The sequence below is a fragment of the Somniosus microcephalus genome, chromosome 3, assembly GCF_052327205.1.
Source record: "Somniosus microcephalus isolate GS21.2 chromosome 3, FLI_Smic_1.0, whole genome shotgun sequence".
Lineage (NCBI taxonomy): Eukaryota > Metazoa > Chordata > Chondrichthyes > Squaliformes > Somniosidae > Somniosus > Somniosus microcephalus.
Genome location: NC_140989.1, coordinates 293,248,131 through 293,275,842, shown reverse-complemented (window position 1 = coordinate 293,275,842; position 27,712 = coordinate 293,248,131). Strand labels below are relative to the sequence as shown.

Genomic DNA, 27,712 nt, shown 5'->3' with positions numbered 1-27,712 from the left:
CAATGCATCATGAAATTTTTTTTTTTTTTTTTTTTTAAATCCTTGTAAGTAATGAGTGAAAAGCAAGACTTTTTTTTTTTTTTTTAATTGCTCCCTGTGGTCAAAAAGAATGAATGTGATTGTATGGTTAAAAACGTTATACAGAAGTGTTTGCCACTAATAGACTGCCTTGGGAATACCAGTACAGGAAACTTTCTGATACCCGGCACTGATAGGACCAAGCTGATGCCGTAGCATCAAAAGTGCCGGACATACCAGAGTTAATGTTTAAACATACGGAACTGAGAAGCTCCGTGTGAATCAACAAACCCTGTTGCTTAGCAACAGCTTCAAAACAAACAGTCAGCTGCAAGCGTCTGTAGCTGAAGCTGTTGCTATAGCTACAGACCTTGCTTTTTTTTTCCCCCCCAGTCAAGCACTGCAACGAGAACTAAAAAAAAAATAGAAAACGGCTCCTGATTTTTGCCGTTAGATCGAGTATTCCAGACAAATAACCTCCGGATAAACCAAAGTTTCCTGTAATTGGGTAGGGAGGGAGGGAGATCAATCACATGATTACCACTGACCAAAGAAATAGGACCAATAACAGGGACATTTGGTAGTCACATGCTTCTCATGGATCAGATGGCACCAAATGGACAAACATCGGAATATATTTTGAAATATAGATTAAACATTTATACAAAACCGCAAATATATTTTTCACACCATCTTCAGTCCAGATTCACAAAAAGTGAATAGGAACTTTATTACTGAATTGCTTTAAGTTCGCGGATGATACAAAAATTGGTAGGGTGGTAAATAGCGAGGAGGGTAGCCTCAGTCTGCAGGACGATATAGATGGGTTGGTCAGATGGGCAGAACAGTGGCAAATGGAATTTAACCCGGAAAAGTGCGAGGTGATGCACTTTGGGGGGACTAACAAGGCAAAGGAATACACAATGAATGGAAAGACCCTAGGCAAGACGGAGGGTCAGAGGGATCTGGGTGTGCAAGTACACAGATCCCTGAAGGCGGCGGAACAGGTGGATAAGGTGGTAAAAAAGGCATATGGGATACTTGCCTTCATTAGCCGAGGCATTGAATATAAGAGCAAGGAGGTTATGATGGAGCTGTATAAAACACTGGTTAGGCCACAGCTGGAATATTGTGTGCAGTTCTGGTCGCCACACTACAGGAAGGATGTGATCGCGTTAGAGAGGGTGCAGAGGAGGTTCACCAGGATGTTACCAGGGCTGGAGCGCTTCAGCTATGAAGAGAGACTGGGCAGGTTGGGTTTGTTTTCCTTGGAGCTGAGGAGGCTGAGGGGGGACATGATTGAGGTGTACAAAATTATGAGGGGCATAGATAGGATGGATGCTGAGGAGCTTTTTCCCTTAGTAGAGGGGTCGATAACTAGGGGGCATAGATTCAAGGTAAAGGGCGGGAGGTTTAGAGGGGATTTGAGAAAGAACTTTTTCACCCAGAGGGTGGTTGGAGTCTGGAACTCACTGCCTGAAAGGGTTGTGGAGGCAGAAACCCTCACAACATTTAAGAAGCATTTGGATGTGCACTTGAAATGCCATAGCATACAAGGCTACGGGCCAAATGCTGGAATATGGGATTAGATTAGACAGGGCTTGATGGCCGGTGCGGACACGATGGGCCGAAGGGCCTCTATCCGTGCTGTATTACTCTATGACTCTATGACACCTATTTTAATGTCTACATTTACACAGTACAGCATTACCCTTCGAGCAGGTGGAACTGTTACCTTATACCTCGCAACACTTCCTGAGGGCTTTAATCTCGCCACCAGCATAAAGGCTTTTAAAAGAACATGGACAATGGACATTACTACAGGATATTTCTTGCAGTGCACAGCAATTTCCGTTTGATATTTCTTCTGTAAACATAACATACATTGTGAACAAATGTTTGGTTTTCTTGCATTACCTGTATAACACAACTTAAATACTCACTTTCAAATAATGCATCCTTAAACCCCTTTATCTTTTGATAGAATAGTGTGACTAGCAACTCTATAGCTCTCATTAAACCATCCTCTGCATTTATTTGTTCCTCACTGTGCTAAGAGAACTGACTACTGCCAGTTACCAATTTATATTTTCCTTTGCACGTTGAAAAGCTAGCCTTTCCAAGCTTGAAAGTTTTTTTAAAAAAAATACAAATAGGGACTGCTACAACAGCCAGCCAGGCAAGGTCGGATCAATAATTTGTTTAAAAGTACATGTATAAAAAAAATTTCTTACGGATGCTCCGCTAGACTTTCATATCCTCCCAAACTCTCGGCAAGGGCAAACAGCTGAAAGAAAAGGTAAAGCATGAAAACATGAAAAGGTCATTCTGCTCAGAATCTCATTCCTGATCCAGAACATGTATAATCTGCCCCATTGGGAACCAGAAGATACCATTTACATAAATGGAATTTGAGGATAAGCAATGAAATATGCCAGATTTTTCTCTACCGTAGAAATACATACATTACTAAAATGCTGAAATTACACCATAATATTCCAAGAGTCAAGCAGCTCTGCCCAAATGTGGCATTGAACCATAAAGACCAGAAAGATCGAAGGCTCAAGGCACAGTCTGAGCCACGTTTGCTAATCTCAGCCAAGTTGGCATCAAAGAATACGACCACTGGCTTTGATGGGGAAGAAACAAAAATCAACTGCGGAAAAGTACGTGTGGGGATATCAAGCAAGGCGAAATTTGGGGTCACCTGTGATGCCCCATCATAATCCAATAGCCTGTTGAAAAATGGGCACCTGGACAAGGTACTGAAATACAATTAACAAATTTCTCACTCCTCCTCTTATTCCCTTCCCCCTCCTTAGGGAAAAAAAAACAAAGGCCTAATTTTCTTCAGGGAGGCAGGTTGGGGGCCCAAGGCGGGCGGGAAACCCAGGAGGTCGGGTTTTCCACAGGCCCTGCCGACTTTACGGGCAGGGCCGAATTTGAACGCGAGGCCTCTGTTCCCAGCTTGAGGGGCTGGCTGGCTGCGGGCAGGTAGGCCTCAGTTGTGAGGGGTCTGTTCGGGGGAAGGGAGTCTGGAATCGGAAGGGGGTTAGGGAATCAGCAGGGTGGGGGTAGGGAATCTGGAGAGGGGGGGGTGGAAGATGGGGTCGGCAGGGTGGAGGTTGCAGGATCAGCAAGGGATGGGGAGGTCGGGGAATCGGCAGGCAAGTGGGGATCGCGGAGGATCGGCAGGGGTCCGGAGGATAGGAGCCAGCCACCGGAGGGGGGTGGTCGTTGTCGTGCTAGGGGAGGCCTGGGAATGCAATTGGAGGCCTCATGGGGGGAGGGTCACCGATCGCAGGGGGGTGGGTATGGTCGGGACCCTGGATCCAGGAGGTAGGTATAAAGCCACCTACCTCCTAGATGCAATAGTCCCCGCCTCAGTTTAACTGCCGGGTTTCATGAATTGTGCAACCCGTCCCCAGGCAGTTAAATTCAAAATGGACGGGGGGGGGGGGGGGGGGGGGGGGGGGGAAAAAAGGCTTCCAGCCTCACTACAATAATTAAATTGGGGTAACACCCACCGGGAGCAGGTTGGTCGCCCGCCCCGCCCCGTCCCGCCTCCGGGAAAACCGGAAAGTGGCAGTATCAGGTCAGGAATCCCATTTTTAACAATTTAACTGCCCCCCATGCACCGAACCCCTACTTTTATGGGTCGTCACGACCCATAAAAATATCAGGACATACCCCAACCAGAAACCCTGGGTGAACGGAGGTCCGCTCGCTGTTGAAAGCACGCGACGCAGCATTTAAATCTGGCGACGCGGCAGCTTACAGTGCAGCTAGGACCAACCTAAAAAAGGATATCAGGACTGCCAAAAGGAAACAGACACTGCAAATAGAGGATCATTTCCACAACAACTCGGACCCGCGGCGCATGTGGCAAGGCATCCAGTCCATCACTGACTACAAGAGCAAAAACACCAGCACCCCGGTTAGCGATGCCTCCCTTCCGGAGGAGCTTAACCTCTACGCTCGTTTTGACAGGGACAACAGGGAGCCGGCTACCAAAGCCTTGCCACCCCCGGAAGACCAGGTGCTCACTCTGTCGACCTCCGACATAAGGGATGTTCTACGCGGAGTGAACACACGAAAGGCTGCTGGACCAGATAGCATCCCTGGACGGGTACTCAAGGAATGTGCTGATCAGCTGGCTAATGTCTTCACCGCCATCTTCAATCTGTCATTGGCCCAGGCAGTAGTCCCTACATGCTTCAAGACCGCTACCATTATTCCTGTGCCAAAGCAAACGGCTGTGACGTGCCTGAACGACTATCGACCTGTCGCACTCACACCCATCATAATGAAGTGTTGAGAGACTGGTCCTGGCTCACATCAAAGCCAGTGTTCCCGCCTCTCTTGACAGATCAACGGAGGATGCAATCACAACTGCTCTACACTCTGCACTGAATCACTTAGATGGTAAAGAGACCTACATCAGAATGCTGTTCAGACTACAGCTCAGCATTCAACACTATCGTCCCCAACAAGCTGGCCACCAAACTTCACACTCTTGGCCTGAACAGTTCCCTCTGCAACTGGACCCTGGACTTCCTAACAAACAGACCCCAGTCTGTCAAATTAGGTAACCACACCTCCACCCCCTCCCCCCCCCCGGACCCTGAACACGGGGGCCCCACAAGGATGTGTGCTGAGCCCCCTCCTCTACTCCCTCTTCACCCACGACTGTGTGGCTGTTCATGGTTCCAACACCATCATCAAGTTTGCGGATGATACCACGGCAGTAGGCCAGATCACCAACATAGAAGATAGGAGCAAGAGTAGGCCATTTGGCCCTTCGAGCCTGCTCCGCCATTCAATGAGATCATGGCTGATCATCCAAATTCAGTACCCTGTCCCTGCCTTTTCCCCATATCGCTTGATCCCTTTAGCCTTAAGAAATATATCCAACTCTTTCTTGAATATATTTAATGAACTGGCCTCCACCGCCCTCTGTGGCAGAGAATTCCACACGTTCACCACTCTCTGGGTGAAGAAATTCCTCCTCATTTCAGTCCTAAATGGCTCACCCCTTATCCGTAGACTATGACCCCTGGTTCTGGACTCGCCGGCCATCAGAAACATCCTTCCAGCATCTAATCTGTCCAGACCTGACAGAATTTTATAGGTTTTGATGAGATCCCCTCTCAATCTTCTAAACTCCAGTGAGTATAAGCCCAATCGACACAATCTCTCCTCATACGTCATTCCTGCCATCCCAGGTATCAGCCTGGTGAATCTTCGCTGCACTCCCTCCATGGCAAGAACGTCCTTCCTCAGGTAAGGTGACCAAAACTGCACACAATACTCAAGGTGTGGTCTCACCAAGGCCCTGTACAACTGTAGCAAGACATCCTTGTTCCTGTACTCGAACCCTCTTGCTACGAAGGCCAACATACCATTTGCCTTCTTAACCGCCTGCTGCACCTGCATGCTTACCTTCAGCGACTGGTGCACAAGGACACCCAGGTCTCTTTGCACTTCCCCTTCTCCCAATCTATTGCCATTCAAATAATAATCTGCCTTCCTGTTTTTGCCACCAAAGTGGATAACCTCACATTTATCCACATTATAGTGCATTTGCCATGTTTCTGCCCAATCACCCAACCTCTCCAAATCGTACTGGAGTTTCCCGACATCCTCCTCGCAGCTTACCCTCCCACCCAACTTTGTGTCGTCTGCAAATTTGGAAATATTACATCCAATTCCCTCGTCCAGATCATTAATATATATTGTGAACAGCTGGGGTCCTAGGACCGATCCTTGCGGTACCCCACTAGTCACTGCCTGCCACTCGGAAAACGACCCGTTTATTCCAACTCTTTGCTTTCTGTCCGCCAACCAGTTCTCTATCCAAGTCAATACCTTGCCCCCAATCCCATGTGCCTTAATTTTGCACGCTAATCTCATGTGGGACCTTATCGAAAGCCTTCTGAAAGTCCAAATACACCACATCCACTGGTTCTCCCTTATCTATTTTACCAGTTACATCCTCAAAAAATTCCAATAGATTAGTCAAGCATGATTTACCTTTTGTAAATCCATGTCGACTTTGTCCGATCCTGTCACTGCTTTCCAAGTGCTCTGCTATTACATCTTTTATAATAGACTCGAGCATTTTCTCCACTACCGATGTCAGGCTTACCGGTCTATAATTCCCCGCTTTTTCTCTACCACCTTTTTTGAACAGTGTGGTAACGTTAGCTACCCTCCAATCCATGGGTACCGTTCCAGAGTCTATCGAGTGCTGGAAGATGACCAGTAATGCATCTACCATCTCTAGGGCCACTTCCTTAAGTACCCTGGGATGTAGACCATCAGGCCCTGGGGATTTATCGGCCTTCAGTCCCATCAATTTTCCTAACACCATTTTCCTACAAATACTGATTTCTTTCAGTTCCTCTCTTTCATCAGACCCTATGTTCCCCGGCATCTCTGGGAGGTTATTTGTGTCCTCCTTTGTGAAGACAGAACCAAAGTATGTATTTAGTTGGTCTGCCATTTCCTTGTTTCCCATTATAAATTCCCCTGATTCTGACTGTAAGGGACCTGTGCTTGACTTCACCAATCTTTTTCTCTTCACATATCTATAAAAGCTTTTACAGTCAGTTTTTATGTTCCCTGCTAGCTTACTCTCATATTCTATTTTCCCTTTCTTAATTAATCCCTTGTCCTCCTTTGTTGATTCCTAAACTGCTCCCAATCCTCAGGATTATTGCTTTTTCTAGCCAATTTATATGTCCTCTCCTTGGATCTTATGCTGTCCCTTATTTCCCTTGTTAGCCACGGTTGAGTCACCTTTTTTCTTTTATTTTTATGCCAAACTGGGATGAACAAATTCTGTAGCTCATCCATTCGGTCTTTGAATGTTTGCCATTGCCTATCCACCGTCAACCCTTTGAGCGCCATTCCCCAATCAATCCTACCCAACTCGCTCCTCAGACCATCGTAGTTTCCTTTATTTAAATTGAGGACCCTAGTCTCTGAGTCAACTACTTCATTCTCCATCTTAATGAAGAATTCGATCATATTATGATCGCTCCGACCCAAGGGGCCTCGTACAACAAGATTGCTTATTAATCCTTTCTGGTTACATAATACCCAGTCTAAGATGGCCTGATCTCTGGTTGGTTCCTCGACATATTGGTCCAGGAAACCATCCCGTAAACACTCCAGGAATTCCTCCTCCACAGCATTGTTACTAATTTGGTTGGCCCAATCTATATGTAGATTAAAGTCACCCATGATGACTGCTGTGCCCTTATTGCACGCTTCTTTAATTTCCCTTTTAATGCAATCCCCAACCTCCACCTTACTGTTTGGAGGTCTATATACCACTCCCACTAATGTTTTTTTCCCCTTAGTATTTCTCAATTCTACCCATACAGATTCCACATCATCAGAGTGAATATCCTTCATTACAATTGTATTAATCCCTTCTTTAACCAGTAATGCTACCCCACCTCCCTTTCCTTTTTGCCTATCTTTCTTGAATATCGAATACCCCTGTATGTTGAGTTCCCAGTCTTGGCCATCCTTGAGCCACGTTTCCGTAATCCCAACCAAATCGTATTAGTTTACCTCTATTTGCGCAGCCAATTCATCCACCTTATTACAAATGCTCCTCGCATTAAGACACAAAGCCTTCAGGCTTGTTTTGTTAACGCTCTTAGACCTATTAGAATTATTATTTACTGTGGCCACGTTTGATTTAAACCGTTGATTTCTCTGACTGCCACTTTTGTTTTTCTCCTTCCTATCTTTTGCTTTTATCCCTGTTTTCCTTTCCTCTGTCTCCCTGCTCAGGTTCCCAACCCCCTGCCATTTTAGTTTAAACCCCCATGAACAGCGCTAGCAAACCTCCCTGCAAGGTTATTTGTCCCGCTCTGGTTCAGGTGCAACCCGTCCGACTTGTACAAGTCCCACCTTCCCCAGAAGCAGGCCCAGTGATCAAGGAAACTAAAGCCCTCCCTCCTGCACCAACTCTTTAGCCACGCATTCATCTGCTCTATCCTCCTATTCCTATACTCACTAGCACGTGGCACCGGGAGTAATCTAGAGATTACAACCTTTGAGGTCCTGCTCTTTAATCTGCTACCTAGCTCCCTAAATTCTTGTTGCAGGACCTCATCCCTCTTCCTACCTATGTCATTGGTCCCAATGTGAACCATGACCTCTGCTTGTTCACCCTCCCCCTTCAGAATGCCCTGCAGCCGTTCAGTGACATCCTTGACCCTGGCACCAGGGAGGCAACAAACCATCCTGGAGTCACGTCTACGGCCACAGAAACGTCTATCTGTTCCCCTTACGATAGAATCCCCTACCACGATTGCTCTCCCACTCTTTTTCCTCCCTTCCTGAGCAGAAACACCCCCGGTGCCAGGAAGTTGGCTGCTGCTGCCTTCCTCTGGTGAGTCATCCCCCTCAACAGTATCCAAATTGGTATACCTGTTTGAAAGGGGGGGGGGGGGGGGATGGCCACAGGGGTCCCCTGCACTACCTGCCTGCTTCTACTGCTCCGCCTGGTGGTCACCCATTTCCCTTCTGCCTGTGCCACCCTACCCTGCGGCGTGACCAACTCATCACAACGATGAGTCAGCCTACAGGGAGGAGGTCCAGCATCTCGTGAAGTGGTGCGCCGATAACAACCTGGCCCTTAACATCAAGAAAACCAAAGAAATCATTGTGGACTTCAGGAAGTCTAAAGGCGGAAGTCACACCCCCATCCACATCCATGGGGCTGTGGTGGAAAGCTTGAAGTTTCTCGGAGTCCACATCACGGAAGACCTCTCCTGGTCCCTCAATACCTCCTCTGGTGAAGAAGGCCCAGCAGCGCCTATATTTCCTAAGGAGGCTGAAGGGATGTAACCCGTCACCCCCTGATCCTCTCTAACTTTTACCGCTGCACAATAGAGAGCATCCTGACGAACTGTATCACAGTATGGTATGGCAGCTGTAGCTACTATGACCGGAAAGCCCTGCAGCGGGTAGTCAAAATTACCCAACGCATTACCGGCACCCGGCTACCGACCATAGAGCACATATACCAGAAACGCTGTTTACGGAGGTCACGGACCATCATCAAAGACCCTACCTACCCCAGCCACAGTCTGTTCGCCCCCCTGCCATCTGGGAGACGCTACAGATGCATTCGCACCCGTACGACCAGATTTAGGAACAGCTTCTTTCCCAGGGCTGTCATCCTACTGAACTCCACAAATAAACTCTAAAAAGCCTGCACATCTGCCAATGCACTTTATTATGGTTATGTTTATGTTTATGTATTACAAGCCAAATGAATGTTGAATGTTTAAATGTCTTAATCTAAATGTACACTCTCGGGAGCCGCAAGCCTACATTTCGTTGTACTGCACTTGTGCACTAACAATGACAATAAAGTTGATTATTATTATTCTCTTAAAAAAACAGCTGAACAGCTCCTCATTTAATGGCCCATATGTTTCAGTGTTCAAATAGGGCTCAGTCATATTGTAGACAGAAATCGAAGGGGACATAAAGTGACAAGCCCACTCATTTTAGAAGTGGGCTCGCTAAACACAATGGCCCAGTAATTCCGGTCCCAACGCGCAAGTACGGACGGGGTACTCACGCGTGGGCCCGTTGGAAGTGCCGGATTTCAGCATGCACAGCGCATGCGCGGGAAACCGGCATTTCCTCCAAGGGGTTCAGAGGTCCAACGCGTGCGCGCAGGACTCTGCGTGCACGCGTTGAACTTCCTTCTTTTTGACAGGTTTGCCCATGTGTAAGGGCCTCAACTTTTTAGAAATGTAAAAAGGAGACGCAAGGACTTGATTCTTTAAGGTAAGTGGTCTATTATTTAAAATTATAACATTTTTTCCACAGCTTTATTGTTTAAAGGACTTTACAGTAAGGTAAGTGTATTTTTAGACCCGATTTCTTAAATTATTTTTTTCAAAAATTTGATTAATTGTTTAAAATAGTTTTTTAAAGTTATTTATAGTTCATTTAATTAGTGGGATGTTTTTTAAAATTTTATTGAAAGTTTAAGTAGTGTTTTGGGCGCCCGTAGTTTTCATGAGTTTGACAGTTCTTACTATCAAACTCATGAATGAAGTTTTCCCTCCAGATTGGCTGCCCAGTGCTCACCTGATCCCAACCAGCACATCGAACTAACTACGCCGCTGGATCAGGCAAGCACAGCGCGGCGACAGCTGAACCGGGCCAGTGACAGGAATTCCAAGCAGGCCCAGGCTTCAGCTGTCGGCGCGCCGGGTAAGTGCACATCGGGGGCTTGCACGCGCGGCAAGCCCCCGAACCTAATTTCTGGGCCAATAACCCAGGCAATTTTAATAAGAGCCAACTGTGGATGGAATGTCAGAAGTACTCACTTTTAGGTTTTGAAGGAATGTCTTGGCATTTTCCAGTTCTCCTTTAATCAAGAAAGCCATCATGCCTGAACTCCCAGTGCACTGCTGCTTCATAAGTTTGTATTGTGGATGAGAAGGGAGACCTGAAAAGAATACATTTGGTGATAAAGGAGGTATTTTTAAACAATATAAAACAAAGTGTAAAGGAATACAAGCCATACACTTAAGTAGGGACTCTCCCCACTTTACCAGTTTACTTTGAAACACAATTCTGTGCAACATTTGAGAACCATAAGCTGCAGTGTTGGAGAACACTGCAATCTACTATCACCTGGGGGGTTAGTTTGGCTAGTGCACAGTCAAGGGTATTTACCTTCCAGTTTTTCCACCCCACATCAACCAAGATGCACATACAAATAAGAGTTGAATGTTTGAGGAAACTAAACCTCTATCAGAGAGGCAGAGAAATAGTCAGCGTCTAACCATTAAGTCTAATGATTAAGAACTCCGTTGAGTTTGGGAGGCTGGAGAGGAAGGGGGAAATTGGTTTCGACCATTCCATAGTATGCATACTCAGTTGTATATTGAAGGGGTAAGGGGGCAGGCAAGCAATTTTTCTCCCAAACTTCTACAGATGAACTTTAAAAGAAAACGTCAATCAAATCACAAATTAGAAACAGTATGTTGGTATACTTTCTAAAATATAAAAATTCAGAAATGCTTTAAATTCATCGAAAACATTAGTTAACTCTCAGACAGACATCACCTCCACAATCTCCAACTGCTTTTTACAATAGACATCACCATAACTCTTAGAACATATCGTATCAAGGTTGAATATTTGCTTCTGCAACCTGTTTGGAAAAAGAGTTGTAATAAGACTGCAATTTATAATGTGTTAAATCCACCTCAGGTTGAAATTACTTTGGTTGTGTTAACAACAGCCCTTAATTTGCAGGTAGCGGTGAACCAAAGGAGTTTGCCGCTGGCCCTGAAGTAAGCTTCACAAAGATTTCGATCTCTCTGGAACGAAGTTAGTCTTTTCCAACGTGCAGCTGAAATCAACGTAGTATAGTGGGAATCCCATAGTGCGAGCTGCTGTGCCATCAACAAGCCATCTAAGCAGCCAATCACATTGCAGAATTCTTTAGGCAGGGTGCCAGAAAATAGAAAGCACGAATAATCAATCACTCACTCGCTGTTTAACACATTTACAGAGAGCAGATAGAGGATTGGTTAATGGACAGAAAACAGAGTAGGGATAAACAGATCTTTCAGGTTGGCAGACTGTAACTAGTGGGGTGCCGCAAGGATCAGTGTTGGGGCCTCAGCTATTTACAATCTATATTAATGACCTAGTTGAAGGGACCAAGTGTAATGTATCCAAGTTTGCTGATGATACAAAGCTAGGTGGGACAGTAAGCTGTGAGGAGAACACAAAGGGCTGGATTTTGTGAATGGAGGCGCGACTGCTGCCTGTCGTGTCAATGTCCCGCCTCCATCCTCGCCTGACCAATCAGAGGGATTTTCACCTGATTGAGCTTCTTAAGCCTGCCCTGCGGGCTCAGCAGGCCAATTAGGGAGGAAGTCAGACAGATCACGTCAATGTCAGACGTGCTATCGGTCAAGACTTCTTGAAAGAAATGACAGCTCTGTGAAGTGGTCAAACACTGACATTCTCTTTAGTTTGATGAGTCCTCATCAAACCTTTCAACTTTGTAAATTTCACATGTCTGTAGGATCGGAGGATCCAACAGCCATTATGTGAAATTGACAAGGAGAATGTCAGCTCTCCCCATCCAGCGAGGGTAAAGGCTGTAGAAAAAAACAAGGTAAGTGCACACTTTAAAACTGATCACTCACCTTACATGCTTACCACTCCACACTTGTACCCATCACTCACCTCTACACGTTACTTCCAGGTGCCTCCAATCACCACCGACCTCCTCCACGTCGGGGTTCTCCGAAGTCAGGAAACCTTCACCCATGAAGGTAAAATGGCACTAATCCTTTTTTCTGCCGGTTAACAGGCAGTTAAAAGAATTAAATGACTTTCCCACCTCCAGGAGACAGGACCCGAAGCTGCACATCCTCCCGCCTCCTGGCAAAAGGGCACGGAAACGGGTTTGCCATCCGCCCCCACTTTCTCAGATTTTACCGGCTGTCCCGCCTGCATGCCAGCCTCCTCGGGGCTTGGAAAATCCAGCCCAAAGAGTCTGCAAAGGGATATAGATAGACTGTGAGCGGGCAGTAAGGTGGCAGTTGGAGTATAATGTAGGGAAATGTAAGGTTATTCACTTTGGTAGGAATAGAACAGAATTTTTTTTAAATGGTGAGAAGCTTTTGAATGTTGGTGTTCAGAGAGATTTGGATGTCCTCGTGCAAGAAACACAAAGCTAGCATGCAAGTACAGCAAGCAATAAGGAAAGCAAATGGCATGTTGGCCTTTATTGCAAGGGGGTTGGAGATTAAGAGTAAGGAAGTCTTGCTACAATTGTACAGGGCCTTGGTGAGACCACACCTGGAGTACTGTGCACAGTTTTGGTCTCCTTATCTAAGGAAGGATATACTTGCCTTGGAGGCGGTGTAACGAAGGGTCACTAGATTGATTCCTGGGATGAGAGGGCTGTCCAATGGTGAGAGGTTGTGTATAATGGGCCTATGCTCTCTAGAGTTTAGAAGAATGAGAGATGATCTCCTTGAAACATACAAGATTCTGAAGGGGGTTGACAGGGTAAATGCTGAGAGGTTATTTCCCCCGGCTGGAGTGTCTAGAACTGGGGGGCAGTCTCAAGATAAGGGGTCGGCCATTTAAGACTGAGATGAGGAGGAATTTCTTCACTCAGAGGGTTGTGAATCTTCTGGAATTCTCTGCCCCAGAGGGCTGTGGATGCTGAGTTTTTGAGTATATTCAAGGCTGAGATAGATAGATTTTTGGACTCTAGGGGAATCAAGGGATATGAGATGGGGCGGGAAAGTGGAGTTGAGGTCGACGATCAGCCCTGATCCTATTGAATGGCGGAGCAGGCTCGAGGGGCCGTATGGCCTACTCCAGCTATTATTATGTTCTTATGAAATGAATGTTTTTTTTTTGTTTGTTTTTTTTTTGTTTGTTTGTTTTTTTTTAAACATACACATTGGGTTAAGGGAGAAGCCGAAATATCATAAACAAACTTAAATTTTTAAAATCTAATAATAACTTAAGAGAAATTTGACATCCCACCAATATAAAAAGTAGCATTTCAGGGCCGGAACAGCTGTTTATCAGTAGTTGTTACTCACATCCAACGTTCCCTTGAAGCTGCGTGGCTGGTGAGCTGGCTTCCTAATGCAAAAACAACGCACATGCACGGAAGTTGGACTGGGCCGCGCTACCCAAAGAGAGATTAGGGGGAACATTGCTCAGATTGCCATTAACAACCCAGTTACACCTCATTTGAATGGGTCTAACTTTTTACGGGGTTTCTAACAGCAATAAGCACAGACGCGTTCGGCTGAATGGCCTCCATCTGTACTGTACTCTTCTATGATTTGTTCGGAAAAGGGGAAGTTTTCAATCAGATCAGTGATTTCACAAAATGCTGGCTCTGGGGCGGGGGTGGAGTGAGGGTGGGATTGGTGGTCCAGAGCAGCCTGTTTAGGAGCAGTGAATGATGGACCGCAACTTCACCATTTAACGTTAGGCTGTGCATGCGCTGAATCCTGAAGTTAGTCAGTTTCAACGGCAAAATGACAGCGAACGCTGCCAGTTCGCCATAAGGACCGCAAGTTCCGGGCCATTGTAATGAGCTGTTCATGCAGATCAAAAGTTTTCTGCAGCCCCTCCATGTACTAGTGCACGAGACACGCACACAAAATCACTTATTTTCTCAGCCACCACTCCATCCACATTCACCCATCTCTTTCCAGTCGAGATTCCTTTCATTATCTTAAGTTCCAAATTCAACAGCTCCTTCACTACAAATTTTCAATCTCGTATTTTTCCCCCTCAATGAATACATGAGAAAGCCAAGTCCCAAATTGGCTGGATTCAGTTCAATTTTCTTTTCATCCAGAGAAAATGTTAAATGAACCCCTCCCTTACAGCCACGCATGGGCCCCCCACCCCCTCCACAATAAATTGAGAGTTAGAAAATAAAGTCAACTTTAAGAGCTGGTAGAAAGGGGGTAAACTGTTAATCACTTTTGTATAAATGTAGAGAGTAGACCCAGCAACACTCATTTGAAAGAAAGAAAAATGTTCTAGCTGGGCCACTTTGTATAAATCTTACAAACCACAGCAGTGAGCAGGTTATCAATGCTAGAATCACTATGTACTCCCAGATACAAAAGCACTCTAAGTGTGTGATTATATAAACTGCAAATCAAGTTGTAAGGCAGTGTTTAAGTGTGGCAAACAAAGCAGCTACATGAAACACTAACAAATGACTCAACTTCCAGCTGAGATACAGCAAAATGTTGCACTTTTGTCCCCCAAGGTCTTAGTGAGTAATTGCATTGTCCACTGTGGTACGGAGCCCTACAGACTGGGAAGGTTTGAGGTGTGAATCCCAGTCTCTGGAGTTGGCTGATTTAAGGTGGCACAGCAGTCGGCCTCAGGGGCCTGAGTTGGAGTAGGAAAAAGCCAGGCTTCCCACTCCTAATCATTATCCAGTGATCCCTGCTGGAAAGCATGCATGTATGGATATTAGTTGAAGGCTGCATCAGATTTAGCTGTGATGACCACCCTGTTAGAATAGCCTGCCGATAGTCTAGGATCTCACATGAAAGTAGCCACTTGTGCAAAACAAAGAACCAAATTCCAGCAAGAATCAGAGAGAAGATGGGAGGCATGGGAAAGAGAAGAAAGAATGTATGCATATATGTGGCTCAGCATATACAAAATCAAATGCAAATGCTGGAAATTTGGGAAAGAGGAACTCCTCCCAATCACACCATGTTTAGTACTTTAGGTTTTAACTATTCCAAGTGTTTGTGGCCTTATCGTATCTTTCTTTGTTATCTATTAGATTATACTTCTGAGAATTCTTCTGTGTCCATAGCAATTACTATTGTATTCATGGCTACATGAAGAGCCAGCACTCAATATATCCATTTTTAAGGGAAAAGGATGTAAATGGAGGTTGCTTCAAAGTAGAACAGCTCCCCAAAGGGCCAAGTTAACAACTGCACTGTCCAGCATAGAACTGAGCCAAACAGATGAGGAAGTTCCCAACTTCAATCTCTGATCGGTGTTGATTTAGCCACACCAGCAATAGAGACGCGACATGTTATCTCAGCTGTGCCTACGGCCCACTTCTGGTGGCTACCCAGCAATTTCTGCTGGGAATGGCATGTAGGTAGGCGTCAGCTAAAGACAGGATTGGACTCGCTTGAAATGTCCTTATACTGAAAGCAGCGTGCCAACACGCCATGCCCAAACATTACTGGAGCAGAGGTGCGGTAGGGCATCTAGCGCTCACGGAACTTCATCCCTCCATGACTCAGCATTTCCAGAGAGAAGGGATGATATGGGGGGGGGGGGGGGGGGCGGCGCAGGGAACAAAGTTGTTTATTCATCCGACAAACATGGTCAAGGGCAAAAGGTTTACAGTTGCAAGAACACATGCTTTTAAAAAATAAAACATAAAAAATAGTCAAACTAAGTTCATCACAAATCCAGAAATAGTTCACCTTTAGAAATTGTGCCACACCACTGATGAACAATATAAGCTGCCAGTACGAAAAGGAATTTGTTTTGCCACCCCATTCCACAGAAATGGCAATGCAACTCTCCACTCAAATGGTTGTTAAAAAGTTGTCTGTATTGCACTAGCAAGTGCAGTACAAGACTGCATTAGTCATTGGAACGAGACAAGTGTAAACAGTTAAAAGCACTGTCATTTTATGAAAAGGAAGAGTATCTAATGAATTAAGTCACATCTGATGGAGTTGTTAATTGATGGAATTATGGATAGCAATCCAACAACCAATAGAACAATACAAACAGTGCAAGATCATCAATTCTACTACCTTCATCAAGTTAGTTTATCGAGAAATAGCCTGCCTCATCTAATAGAAATCATGTCCGAATCACTGACCTGGAAAAATGACCTTCTCTACCCGGGGATCTGCCTCCAAAAACTGGGCTACAACCAGTGCATTCTTGAAGTGTTGTTTCATTCGAAGGGCCAAGGTCTTCAAGCCACGATTACACATGTAGCAGTCAAATGGAGATGGAACAGCACCAATAGCTGTAACACAATTAATATTCCTATAAAAAGATTTCTTCAAACATTAGGTTCTGTAAATCATGTTTTGTATATTGGAATTATTTATTTCAATAGTAGGTAAACAAAACATGGCCCAAGATGAAGTACAGATGGACTACAACATCTAACTCCCTCTTCAACCCTATGGAGACCAGAACGGCACATAGTACTCCAAGTCAGCTTGAACCAAGATTCTATACAAATGTAAAATTACCTCCATGCTTTTGTATTTTATTCCTCTGTAAATGAACCCCATTACTTCTGTTTGCACTCTTTATGGCCTTATCAACTGTGTTGCTACTTTTAATGATTTATATATCTATATTCCCAAATATCTCTGCTCCTCGACTGCATTTAGTTTCTTACCTTCCTAGGAATAATTGGCCTCCTTATTCCTAAACATAATCTTAAACTTTCTGCTAACAGAATAGAATTTGAGAGAGTGATGCGCTATCAATTACTCATAAAAGACAGAGTTAGAAGAGTAACCAAAGGCTGTTATTAACAACAGAATGGAGGTCTGCCTCGCGTGGTCGACCGGTCCATGATACTAAGGGCTGGGGAGCAGTCACCTTTATACTAGGACCTGTGGGAGGAGTCAGCCGAGGCATGTCCAGGCATGTACACAGTGGAATACAAACAGGACAAACAGGAATACAAACAGTGGTTTACCACATTCACCCCTTGTTTAAAATTGAGTCCGGCGGGGTGAAGTGTATTAAAAGTTAGTGTATTGGAGTCTCTCCGGAGGTCTTGTCTGCCGCTGTGATCTGCGTGGCGACGGCAGGGGTAGTGAAGTTTCTGGCGTCGAGTCCAGCGTAGGCTGTGGCACAGGCGTGTCGTCCTCGTAGATGTCGAGCGGGTCGCGGGGCCCAGGCCTGCCGTCTGCTGGGGCTGGATATCGGATCGTGGGGGGGGGGGGGGGGGGGGGGGGGTGGTAGTGGGTAGTGGGTTACTGCGGCCCCCGAGGGTGCAAGGTCTCTTATGGAGACTGTGTCCTCCCGCCCGTCCGGGTATGCGATGTAAGCATACTGGGGGTTGGCGTGGAGGAGGTCGACCCTCTCGACCAGGGGGTCCGTTTTATGGGTCCTCACGTGTCTTCTCAGTAGGACCGGCCCTGGGGACGTCAGCCATGGCGGTAGCGATGTCCCCGATGTGGACTTCCTTGGGAAGACAAACATTTTCTCATGAGGGGTGGCGTTAGTGGCAGTGCAGAGCAGTGACCGAATAGAGTGGAGCGCATCGGGGAGCACATCCTGCCAGCGGGAGGTTGGAAGGCCCCTAGACTTTAAGGCTAGCAGGACGGCCTTCCAAACTGTCGCATTTTCTCTTTCCACCTGTCCGTTCCCCCGGGGGTTGTAACTGGTGGTCCTGCTTGTGGCAATACCCCTAGTTAGCAGGTACTGACGGAGTTCGTCGCTCATAAACGATGAGCCCCGGTCGCTATGGATATAGCTGGGGAAGCCGAACAGGGTGAAGAGGTCGTTCAGACATTTAATGACCGTGGCACTGGTCATGTCCGGGCAGGGGAAGGCGAACGGGAAACGGGAGTACTCATCAATAATATTGAGGAAGTACACATTGCGGTCGGAGGAGGGGAGAGGCCCTTTAAAATTGACGCTCAGGCGCTCGAAGGGGCGAGTGGCTTTTATCAGGTGGGCCCTGTCTGGTCTATAAAAGTGCGGTTTGCACTCAGCGCAGACTTGGCAGTTCCTGGTCATGGTCCTGACCTCCTCAATAGAGTAAGGCAGGTTGCGGGCCTTGATGAGGTGGAAGAACCTGGTGACCCCCGGGTGGCAGAGGTCATTGTGGAGGGCCCGCAGTCTATCGATCTGCGCGCTGGCGCAGGTGCCACGCGATAGCGCATCCGGGGGTTCATTTAGCTTCCCGGGCCGGTACAAGATCTCGTAGTTGTAGGTGGAAAGTTCGATTCTCCACCTCAAGATCTTGTCATTTTTGATTTTGCCCCTCTGCTTGTTGTTAAACATAAAAGCAACTGAACGCTGGTCAGTGAGCAGGGTAAATCGTTTTCCGGCCAGGTAGTGCCTCCAATGACGCACAGCCTCCACAATCGCCTGGGCCTCCTTCTCAACAGCGGAGTGTCTGGTCTCCGGGCCTTGGAGGGTTCGTGAAAAGAAGGCCACGGGTCTCCCCGCCTGATTGAGGGTAGCGGCCAGGGCAAAGTCGGACGCATCGCTTTCCACCTGGAAGGGGATGGATTCGTCCACTGCGTGCATGGTGGCTTTGGCAATGTCCTCCTTGATACGGTGGAAGGCTAAGCGGGCCTCTGCCGTCAAGGGAAAAGAGGTGGACTTGATCAGCGGACGGGCCTTGTCCGCATAGTAGGGGACCCACTGGGCGTAATAGGAGAAAAACCCTAGGCACCTCTTCAGGGCCTTGAGGCAGTGGGGCAGTGGAAGTTCCATAAGGGGACGCATCCGGTCGGGGTCGGGGCCGATGACTCCGTGTTCCACAACACAGCCAAGGATGGCGAGGCGGTTTGTGCGGAATATGCAGTTCTCCTTGTTATATGTCAGGTTTAGGAGTTGGGCGGTGCGGAGGAATTTTTCGAGGTTTGCGTCATGGTCCTGCAAGTCACGGCCGCAGATGGTCACATTGTCCAGATATGGGAAAGTGGCCTGCAACGCATTTTGATCTACCATCCGGTCCATCTCCCTTTGGAAGACGGAGACCCCGTTGGTGACGCCAAAGGGAACCCTAAGGAAGTGATAGAGGCGGCCGTTTGCCTCAAAGGCAGTGTACTGGCGGTCCTCAGGGCGGATGGGGAGCTGGTGGTACGCTGATTTCAGGTCAATGGTCGAGAAGACGCGGTACTGCGCGATCTGGTTGACCATATCAGCTATACGGGGGAGTGGGTAGGCGTCCAGCAGGGTGTAGCGATTTATTGTCTGGCTGTAGTCGATGACCAGGCGCTGCTTCTCGCCGGTCTTAACGACCACAACCTGGGCTCGCCAGGGGCTGGTGCTGCCCTCAATAATCCCTTCTTTCAGGAGCCGCTCCACTTCGGTTTTAATGAAAACCCTGTCCCCGGCACTGTATCGCCTGCTCTTTGTGGCGATGGGCTTACAGTCGGGGGTGAGGTTAGCAAACAGTTGGGGGGGGGGTGACTGAGTGTGGAGAGGTTGCACCTGGTGCGCGGCGGGCAGTTTGGAAGCTGCTGGCTGCGGACTGTGAGTGGGGGTAGGGGTCCACCGTACGCCATCGTAACACTTTTAAGGTGGCACTGAAAATCTAACCCCAGCAGGACGGCAGCGCAGAGGTCAGGCAGGACCAGAAGTTTAAAATGATCGTACACGGTCCCGTCTACTACGAGTGTCACCACGCAGTAGCCGCCGATGTCCGCCGACTGGGACTCGGAGGCCATAGAAATCCGCTGTTGCGCAGGCAGGACTGGGAGAGAGCAACGCCGCACCGTGTCGGGGTGGATGAAGCTCTCCGTGCTCCCAGAGTCAAAAAGGCAGATTGTATCGTGACCATTTACCTTAATGTCCATTGTGGAACTGGCCAGTTGGTGCGGTCTCGCTTGGTCCAGTGTAACGGATGCCAGCGTAGGGGTCGGTGTGTCGCTGCGGGTATCAGATGAGGCGGTGTCGGGGGCCTGCTGCGTCCCGGCTGTCGTCCAAGATGGCGGCGTCCATGATCCCCATGTGGCTGGAGGCGTCCAAAATGGCTGCTGTACCGGTGATTCGCACATGGCCGCGGAGGTCCAAGATGGCGGCCCGCATGGCCCACACGCGGCGCTGCTGGGGTTCGGGGTGGCTTTGGCCCTGCAGACACTAGCGTAGTGTCCCTTCTTCCCGCAGCCCGAGCAGATCGCGTTTTTCGCCGGGCAGCGCGCCCTGGGGTGTTTTGCCTGGCCACAGAAGTAGCATTTCTGGCCTTGGGGCACTGCTGTCTGGCCTTGGGACACTGCTGCGGTAGTTGGGCCGTTGTTGGGGTGTGGCTGGGGTGGCACGGCGCTATGAGGCGGTCCTACCGTGTCCCAGGCTGTCATTCCCCGTGGCGTCCACGGTGCAGAGGCGTAGGCATCCATGCCCTGGTAGGCTGCATCCAACGATAGTGCGAGTTCAGAGGCCTTGTTGAGGTCGAGGTTACTCTGCTCCAACAGTCGCTGTCGGGTGTAATTGGATCTGTGGCCCGCTACAAAAGCGTCCCGGATAAGTTCCTCTGTGTACACGGCGGCCTTTACATCCTTACAACCACAGGCCCGGCCAAGCACAGACAGTGCCTGAAGGTATTCCACGGTCGATTCCCCAGGTTGTTGTTTACGACTCCCCAGGAGGTGCCTGGCGTACACTTCGTTCACTGGGCGCGTGTACTGGTCCTTGAGGAGCTTGATAGCGTCCGCGTACGAGGTCGCGTCTTGGATGACCGAGTACACTCGGTGGTTCACTTTGGAGGTCAGGACATCCAGTTTGTCCTCGTCCGATTTGATTGCTTCGGAGGCGGTCAGGAATTTTTCGAAACACTTAAGCCAGTGAGTAAACTTGGTGGATGAGTCCGCCTCCCGATGACCTAAGTCCAGGCATGCTGGTGTGAGGATCTTCTCCATTATAAAAATGTTGTTAATAAAATTGATGCGCTATCAATTACTCATAAAAGACTGAGAGTTAGAAGAGTAACCAAAGGCTTTTATTAACAACAGAATGGAGGTCTGCCTCGCGTGGTCGACCGGTCCATGATACTAAGGGCTGGGGAGCAGTCACCTTTATACTAGGACCTGTGGGAGGAGTCAGCCGAGGCATGTCCAGGCATGTACACAGTGGAATACAAACAGGACAAACAGGAATACAAACAGTGGTTTACCACAGAGAGCTAGGAAAATATGTTTTGACCAGAAAGATAAAGAAAGATGATATCTGGTTAGAAGAATAAGTGGAAGCAGCTATAGCAATCACAACAATCCCAGTGGGTATTAATAGGGCAGAGTAGCTGTAGACAGACCCAAATAAAATGAACCAGCAGCTTTGTGAATTCTACAGTCTTCTACACCAATCAGAATCACAGGCAGCAGCCATGGAGTACAACCACTTTATTACAAGTTCCAAGGGTCCAAAGCTAGACCAATCCATGTTTGATCAATTAAATATGGCATAAATTTAACTGATGTCCAAGGATATTCAGGGACATAAAGGAGCAAGTCACCAGGCTTGGATAGATAGGTACACTGGGGAATTCCATAGATTAAAAAAATTGTGCCCCTTGACATTCAATGGCATTACCATCACTGAATCCCCCACTATCAACATCCTGGGGGTTACCATTGATCAGAAACTGAACTGGACCAGCCATATAAATACTGTGGCTACAAGAGCAGGCCAGAGGCTGGGAATTCTGCAGAGAGTGTCTCACCTCCTGACTCCCCAAAGCCTTTCCACCATCTACAAGGCACAAGTCAGGAGTGTGATGGAATACTCTCCACTTGCCTGGATGAGTGCAGCTCCAACAACACTCAAGAAGCTCGACACCATTCAGGATAAAGCAGCCCGCTTGACTGGCACTCCATCCACCACCTTGAACATTCACTCCCTCCACCACCGGCGCACTGTGGCTGCAGTGTGTACCATCTACAAGATGCACTGCAGCAACTTGCCAAAGCTCCTTCAACAGCACCTTCCAAACCCACGACCTCTACCACTTAGAAGGACCAGGGCAGCAGACGCATGGGAACATCACCACCTACAAGTTCCCCTCCAAGCCACACACCATCCTGACTTGGACCTGTATCGCCGTTCCTTCACTGTCGCTGGGCCAAAATCCTGGAACTCCCTTCCTAACAGCATTGTGGGTGTACCTACACCATATGGACTGCAGCGGTTCAAGAAGGCGGCTCACCACCATCTTCTCAAGGGCAATTAGGGATGGGCACTAAATGCAGGCCTAGCCAGCCAGCGACACCCACATCCCATCAATGAATAATTTAAAAAAAGTCAGTTACTGAAAACCTGAACAAATTACTAGAAACCAAACTCTGCCAACATTCAAATATCACTACTGCAGTGTATCATAGAAAAATGAAGCATCACACTCCTACTGCAGTATTAAAGGCCCATCTGACTTTTAAACAGATTGCAAGAGTGCTTCCACAGATTATGTACAGTGACAGGGAAGGATTTGTAAAAGGCCATACTCCTCAGATGCACTTTGTTGGACTCCTTGCACAGCAAGTATCTCACCACGGCCATTTTATTGGTTACTAAGGCGACATTTAGAGTGTGCAGGGGCACCCGTTCCATACCCCAGAAGACTTTAGCCCTAATTTTATCTTCTGGTTTCAGTTTATCAAATTAGATCATCGCCTCCTCATTTGTTTAGGCTTAGAGCACAGGCCATGGATGCTAGTTCCCTCCAGACTTGGAATCCTTAGCAATTGCCACAAGAATCAAACCTCACAGCCAGGGATAGTGTTAGAGGGTAAAGAACACAAGATTTACACCCACTCGACATACTACACATAACCCTGATTCTTCCATCTGATGACATTAAAGATTATGGCTGTATTTCTTAATATAAAGTTAACTGGGTAAATCCAAGGCCTGTCTGTTAAATGGCAGGCACAGTTGAAGTTGTAGGATATGACTTTACCTGATGTCCAAAAAGGGATGATCTACTTGATCTTAAACACAGCTCGACCGTAGCAGAATACATTCTGCATTACATGGTCCAACTGTTTGTAACTCTGAAACAGCACTTCAGACTTAGCACAAGCAATGCCACAGCAGATCCATTAATATATTAAAAACTACATACCTGCACATAGATATCATGTTTTTGTATAGATGCCAAGTAATCTTAAAATGCTATGTGCTTTGGAGCAGAAACTGATAAGCATATGCCAATTTGCAAAATTCCCAAACCAACCATTAACCTCAACCTGACCAGAAGAATGCGTTGTGTATTTCACAGTAGAACAATCCTGTCCTATGGAAGAGCAGTATTATCAGTTACCATGAGCGATGCCACAGGAGAACAGTTAACATGTGGTTATACAACATTTTAACTTGTTTTCCACTCAAAATCCAACTGCATCTACCTAGTATTTAGAGAGCTGTAAATCATTACCATTTTGCAAGAATTTCAATCTTTCATAGAGGTCATCCCGATTCATAGAGGCCAAGCCCATGACTACATCACTGTGACCTGTAAATTTACAAAAACATTTTTTAAATGGTTTTAGTATTGTACACACACTGGTTATTCAAGTGAATAGCTTCATTTGAAGACACACAGGGAAGTAATAAGATACCAAGTACTGCAGGGGGTTGCAGTAGTGGGGAGTAGGGATGTGTGGACTGGGATACTTAGATTTTAGGTCAAGAAAGAAAGACTTGCACTTAGAAAGCACCTTTCATGACCACTGGAAGTCTCAAAGCACTTCAGTCAATGAAGTACTTTTGAAGTGGAGTCGCTGTTGTAATGTGGGAAACGCAGCAGCCAATTTGCGCACAGCAAGGTCCCACAAACTGCAATGTGCTAATGGCCAGATAATCGTTTTTTGTTATGTTGGTTGAGGGATAAATATTGACCAGGACACTGGGGAGAACTCCCCTGCTCTTCTTTGAAATAGTGCCATGGGATCTTTCACGCCCATCTGAGAGCAGACGGGGTCTCGGTTTAACATCTCATCCGAAAGACGGCACTCTGCGTGTCTGCCCAGCTCGGCGTGTCAAAGTGAGTGAGGTGGAAAAAAAGTGTTAGAAATTGCAATAGAATGAAAGAAATTGGGAGCAGGCATTCAGATAATGGGAAACAGGTGTGAAGGAAAGGCACAGGTGTTTTAAAAAAAAGAGAACACAGGGCTTTTATTCTAAAAAGACACAAGGTGAAAAGGGATGAAACAAAATAGGTGGGACAGAGGGTTAAAAAAAAGAGGAACAATGGAGATTGAGAGTTAGGCCAGCAACTGGGGGAAAACAGATGCGTAATGAGAGGGTTTAAGAGCAGGGCCCTAAAGTGAACCAATGAGGCACAACAGGGATATGAAGAGCAGGGCCGAGAAAGGAATTTAAAAAAAAAACAGCAAACCAAGAAGGGGAGGGTTGCAAGGGAATTATACATCAGAGAAAATCAGTGCAACCAGGGTTGCAGCAGACACCAGAGTCACAAAGCAGGCCTGGCAGCCATAAAGTTTAATACACAGCGCTGGACCACAAATATTAAGTAAAATAGAAAAGAAATTCAGAAACTCAAGAGGCAAGTTCGGTAATTTTTATTAAAAAGAAGAAAAACCAGAGGTTGCAGCACAGGATGCTTTGAGCTGCAGGCGATATAGATTTTGAAATTGCACTACTTAATCATGTAACTGCTGCCATTTGAAAACTGGAAATTGGGGAGGAAGAAATCCTTATGGAGATCATAGCAATTCAAATGGTTACAACCATTTATACATATCACAAACACATTAAACAGATCAATACACTACAGCAGAATTTCACTTTCAGATGTCAGATCATAACATTAAACTGCAAATATAACGCTTTATTTAAATCCCAAATGCTCTCACCATTCATGTATTTTGTCGCAGAATACATACAGATGTCAGCACCAAGGGCCAAAGGGCGCTAAAGAAATGAGAGAAAGATTATTGCTGTGGAGACATGCATTTTTCCTTTTAAATGAAACATTAAATTAGATATAATAATTTCAAATGGGGTTATCCAACCAATTTCCAATTCCCAGATTGGTTAAACAGCAGTTATACTGCAAGGCTGCATTCACCCAACCACAATTGTAAATACACAAATTCTGGCGCAAATCTCCCACACCAAGTTGGTGATTCTACATTGGATTGATGGTCAACTCCAGTCTAATGAGACCAGCTGAAACAAAATATCCCAGAAACCAAAGCACATCTTGTTTTTTGCTTCCACAGCCCAAATTTCTCACTTTACAGCCTGAAGGATTTGACCTCTTCCTGGAGTATAGATATCCTCCGGTATTTCAAGCAGTTGGTACTTTACATATGTAATCTAAACAGAAAACACTGGCCGGCTACTTAACCGTAGCAGCACCACAGGCAAGCTTGATTCTATCCTGAATTGCATCCACACATGCACTTCCAGCTGAATTTCAAGAAGCACAAAACATGGCTAATTTCTGCACCTAAACCCACGGTGTGACAGCAGCAAATAAAGAAAATAGGATGATAGCAAAATACTGCAGACGTTGGAAATCCGAAATAACAAAAGAAAACGCTGGAAAAACTCAGCAGGTCAGGCAACATCCGTGGAGAGAAATTTGAGTCGACGTTTCGGGTCGAACCCTTCTTCAAAATAGGATTCTGGATTGTATGGTATAAGGAATAGAACTCAAATTACAGGGTGAGATATTGATCCTATACAGGGCATTGGTTCATCTTCTGGAAAACTGTATTTAGCTCCTGTCACCATATTGTAGAAAGGACATCATGGCACTGGAAAAGATGCAGCAAAAGGCTATCTAATGCTTGGCAGCAAACACTTGAGCTACAAGGAAATACTACAGAAACAGTTTGTTTACGCGAAGAGAGAAGTCAGAAATACAGGTTGAGCGTCCCAAATCCGGAGTTCTGGAATCCAGACTCGGGACAATTGCTGGCAGGGGTCCGGAATCCATAAAATGTTCGGGAATCCAGACACACTGAGGGAGGCTTACCAAAAACCGGAACCTGGGCTCGGGCGTTTCCGGACTTCGGGCATCAGAAACACATTCCGAAGTCCGGAAAAAAACAAAAACCGGCTCGGCCTCGGTCCTGAGGTTGCCGGATTCGGGACGTTCTACCTGTATTGGAAGATTCTAAAGGGCATCAGCAAAAGAATGTTTATCTTGACCCCAAGAATGACAATGAGAGGGGCAAGATATGAAGTTCAAAGAGGGAAGGTGAATGCACAGATCAGATATTTTACTATTTTACACAGGGGATGGTGAAAGTTTGGAATGGACTGCCCAGTAAAGCAGTTGAGGCGGATAATTAAAAAAAAGGGGCTGGTCAGCCATTTGGTGAGAAAGTACATTGAGGGACATAGGTAGCGAACTGTGTATTCTGTTTTTGAAGTCTGGGACTGAGCAGATGGACTGAAATGGGTCTTTTTCTGCCCTTTCAGCAATGGATTTGATGTCAAAATGCATTCAAAGACTGTAAAATGATTAACATTTAATTATGGGCAAGTTTTATTAAAATTAGCAAAATGCCATCATATGTTCCTTAAAACAGTAAACAAAATCCTTTTCTCAAGGAGGCCTGGATTTAAAATTATTGATTGAAATGTAATGGTTTCTATGACCAATGAAGCGGTAAAGTTTGTAATATGTAAAGCTTTACAGTTGCACAATGTTTTGTAGAATGTAGTTAGGATAGTGGTGCAGCTATTTCTGCAACAGCAGTAGAATGAAGCAGCTTTATTGTTCCATGTTTGTGTCCTCGTCAGATAGCATGAACTGTTTGTATACAATCATTTTAAAAATATGCCCTTCAATTAGAGTGCAGGACATATCACTGCAGTAACAGTGGTAATTTTACTGAACAATGTAGAGTCAGACATGCCAAGAACCATGTGCAAAGAAAATGTGATACTCCAGTCAAGAGAAATTAACCCATGCCAAATGATTGAAAGCAATTTGAAATTTAGATTCAGTAGCCTGGCTATTTGTGGGCCACCACCATTACCTGAAAATAGGCTGACATGAAGGTGTTATCCACTACCAGAATGATGTCTCCACGCTTGTGTACAGTTTCTGCACAAGCTTTGATGTCAGCAACGTCATCATCGGATTAGTAGGAGTCTCAATCCAGATAAGCTGTGAAAAGAACGACAAACAGATTAGAGGCAGAGGTTTCTCCAAAGGGGCACTCCTGTTTGCCTTTTGGGTTGAGGGAGGGGGAAGTGAGAAAAAGGTAGTGCAGGCTATTGGTTTCTCAAAGGCTATGACGGAGAACAAAATGGATCTTGCGTTGTTTATTGGGTCGTCCTATGAAAGTCTCGGAGCCTGGGATGATCGGGCAGTTTAGCTGATTGATTAGCTACCATACCCAGCTCAGTACTGCATTTCAGTATTTTGCAGCCAGGTAGAGATGCTATTGAAATTTGTCTT

The 27,712-nt window shown here is 46.4% G+C and overlaps 1 protein-coding gene across 1 annotated transcript in view; it reads right to left on the bottom strand.

The window, feature by feature from the left end:
• Nucleotides 1-27,712, bottom strand: part of LOC147122066 (cystathionine gamma-lyase-like) — a 66,522-nt gene that overhangs the window by 6,910 nt on the left and 31,900 nt on the right. Inside the window, 7 exon segments of the mRNA XM_085982783.1 lie at nt 2,253-2,305; nt 10,392-10,513; nt 16,451-16,603; nt 23,705-23,782; nt 25,146-25,203; nt 27,288-27,382; nt 27,385-27,418. Of these exon segments, the coding sequence (XP_085838909.1) occupies nt 2,253-2,305; nt 10,392-10,513; nt 16,451-16,603; nt 23,705-23,782; nt 25,146-25,203; nt 27,288-27,382; nt 27,385-27,418 (593 nt within the window).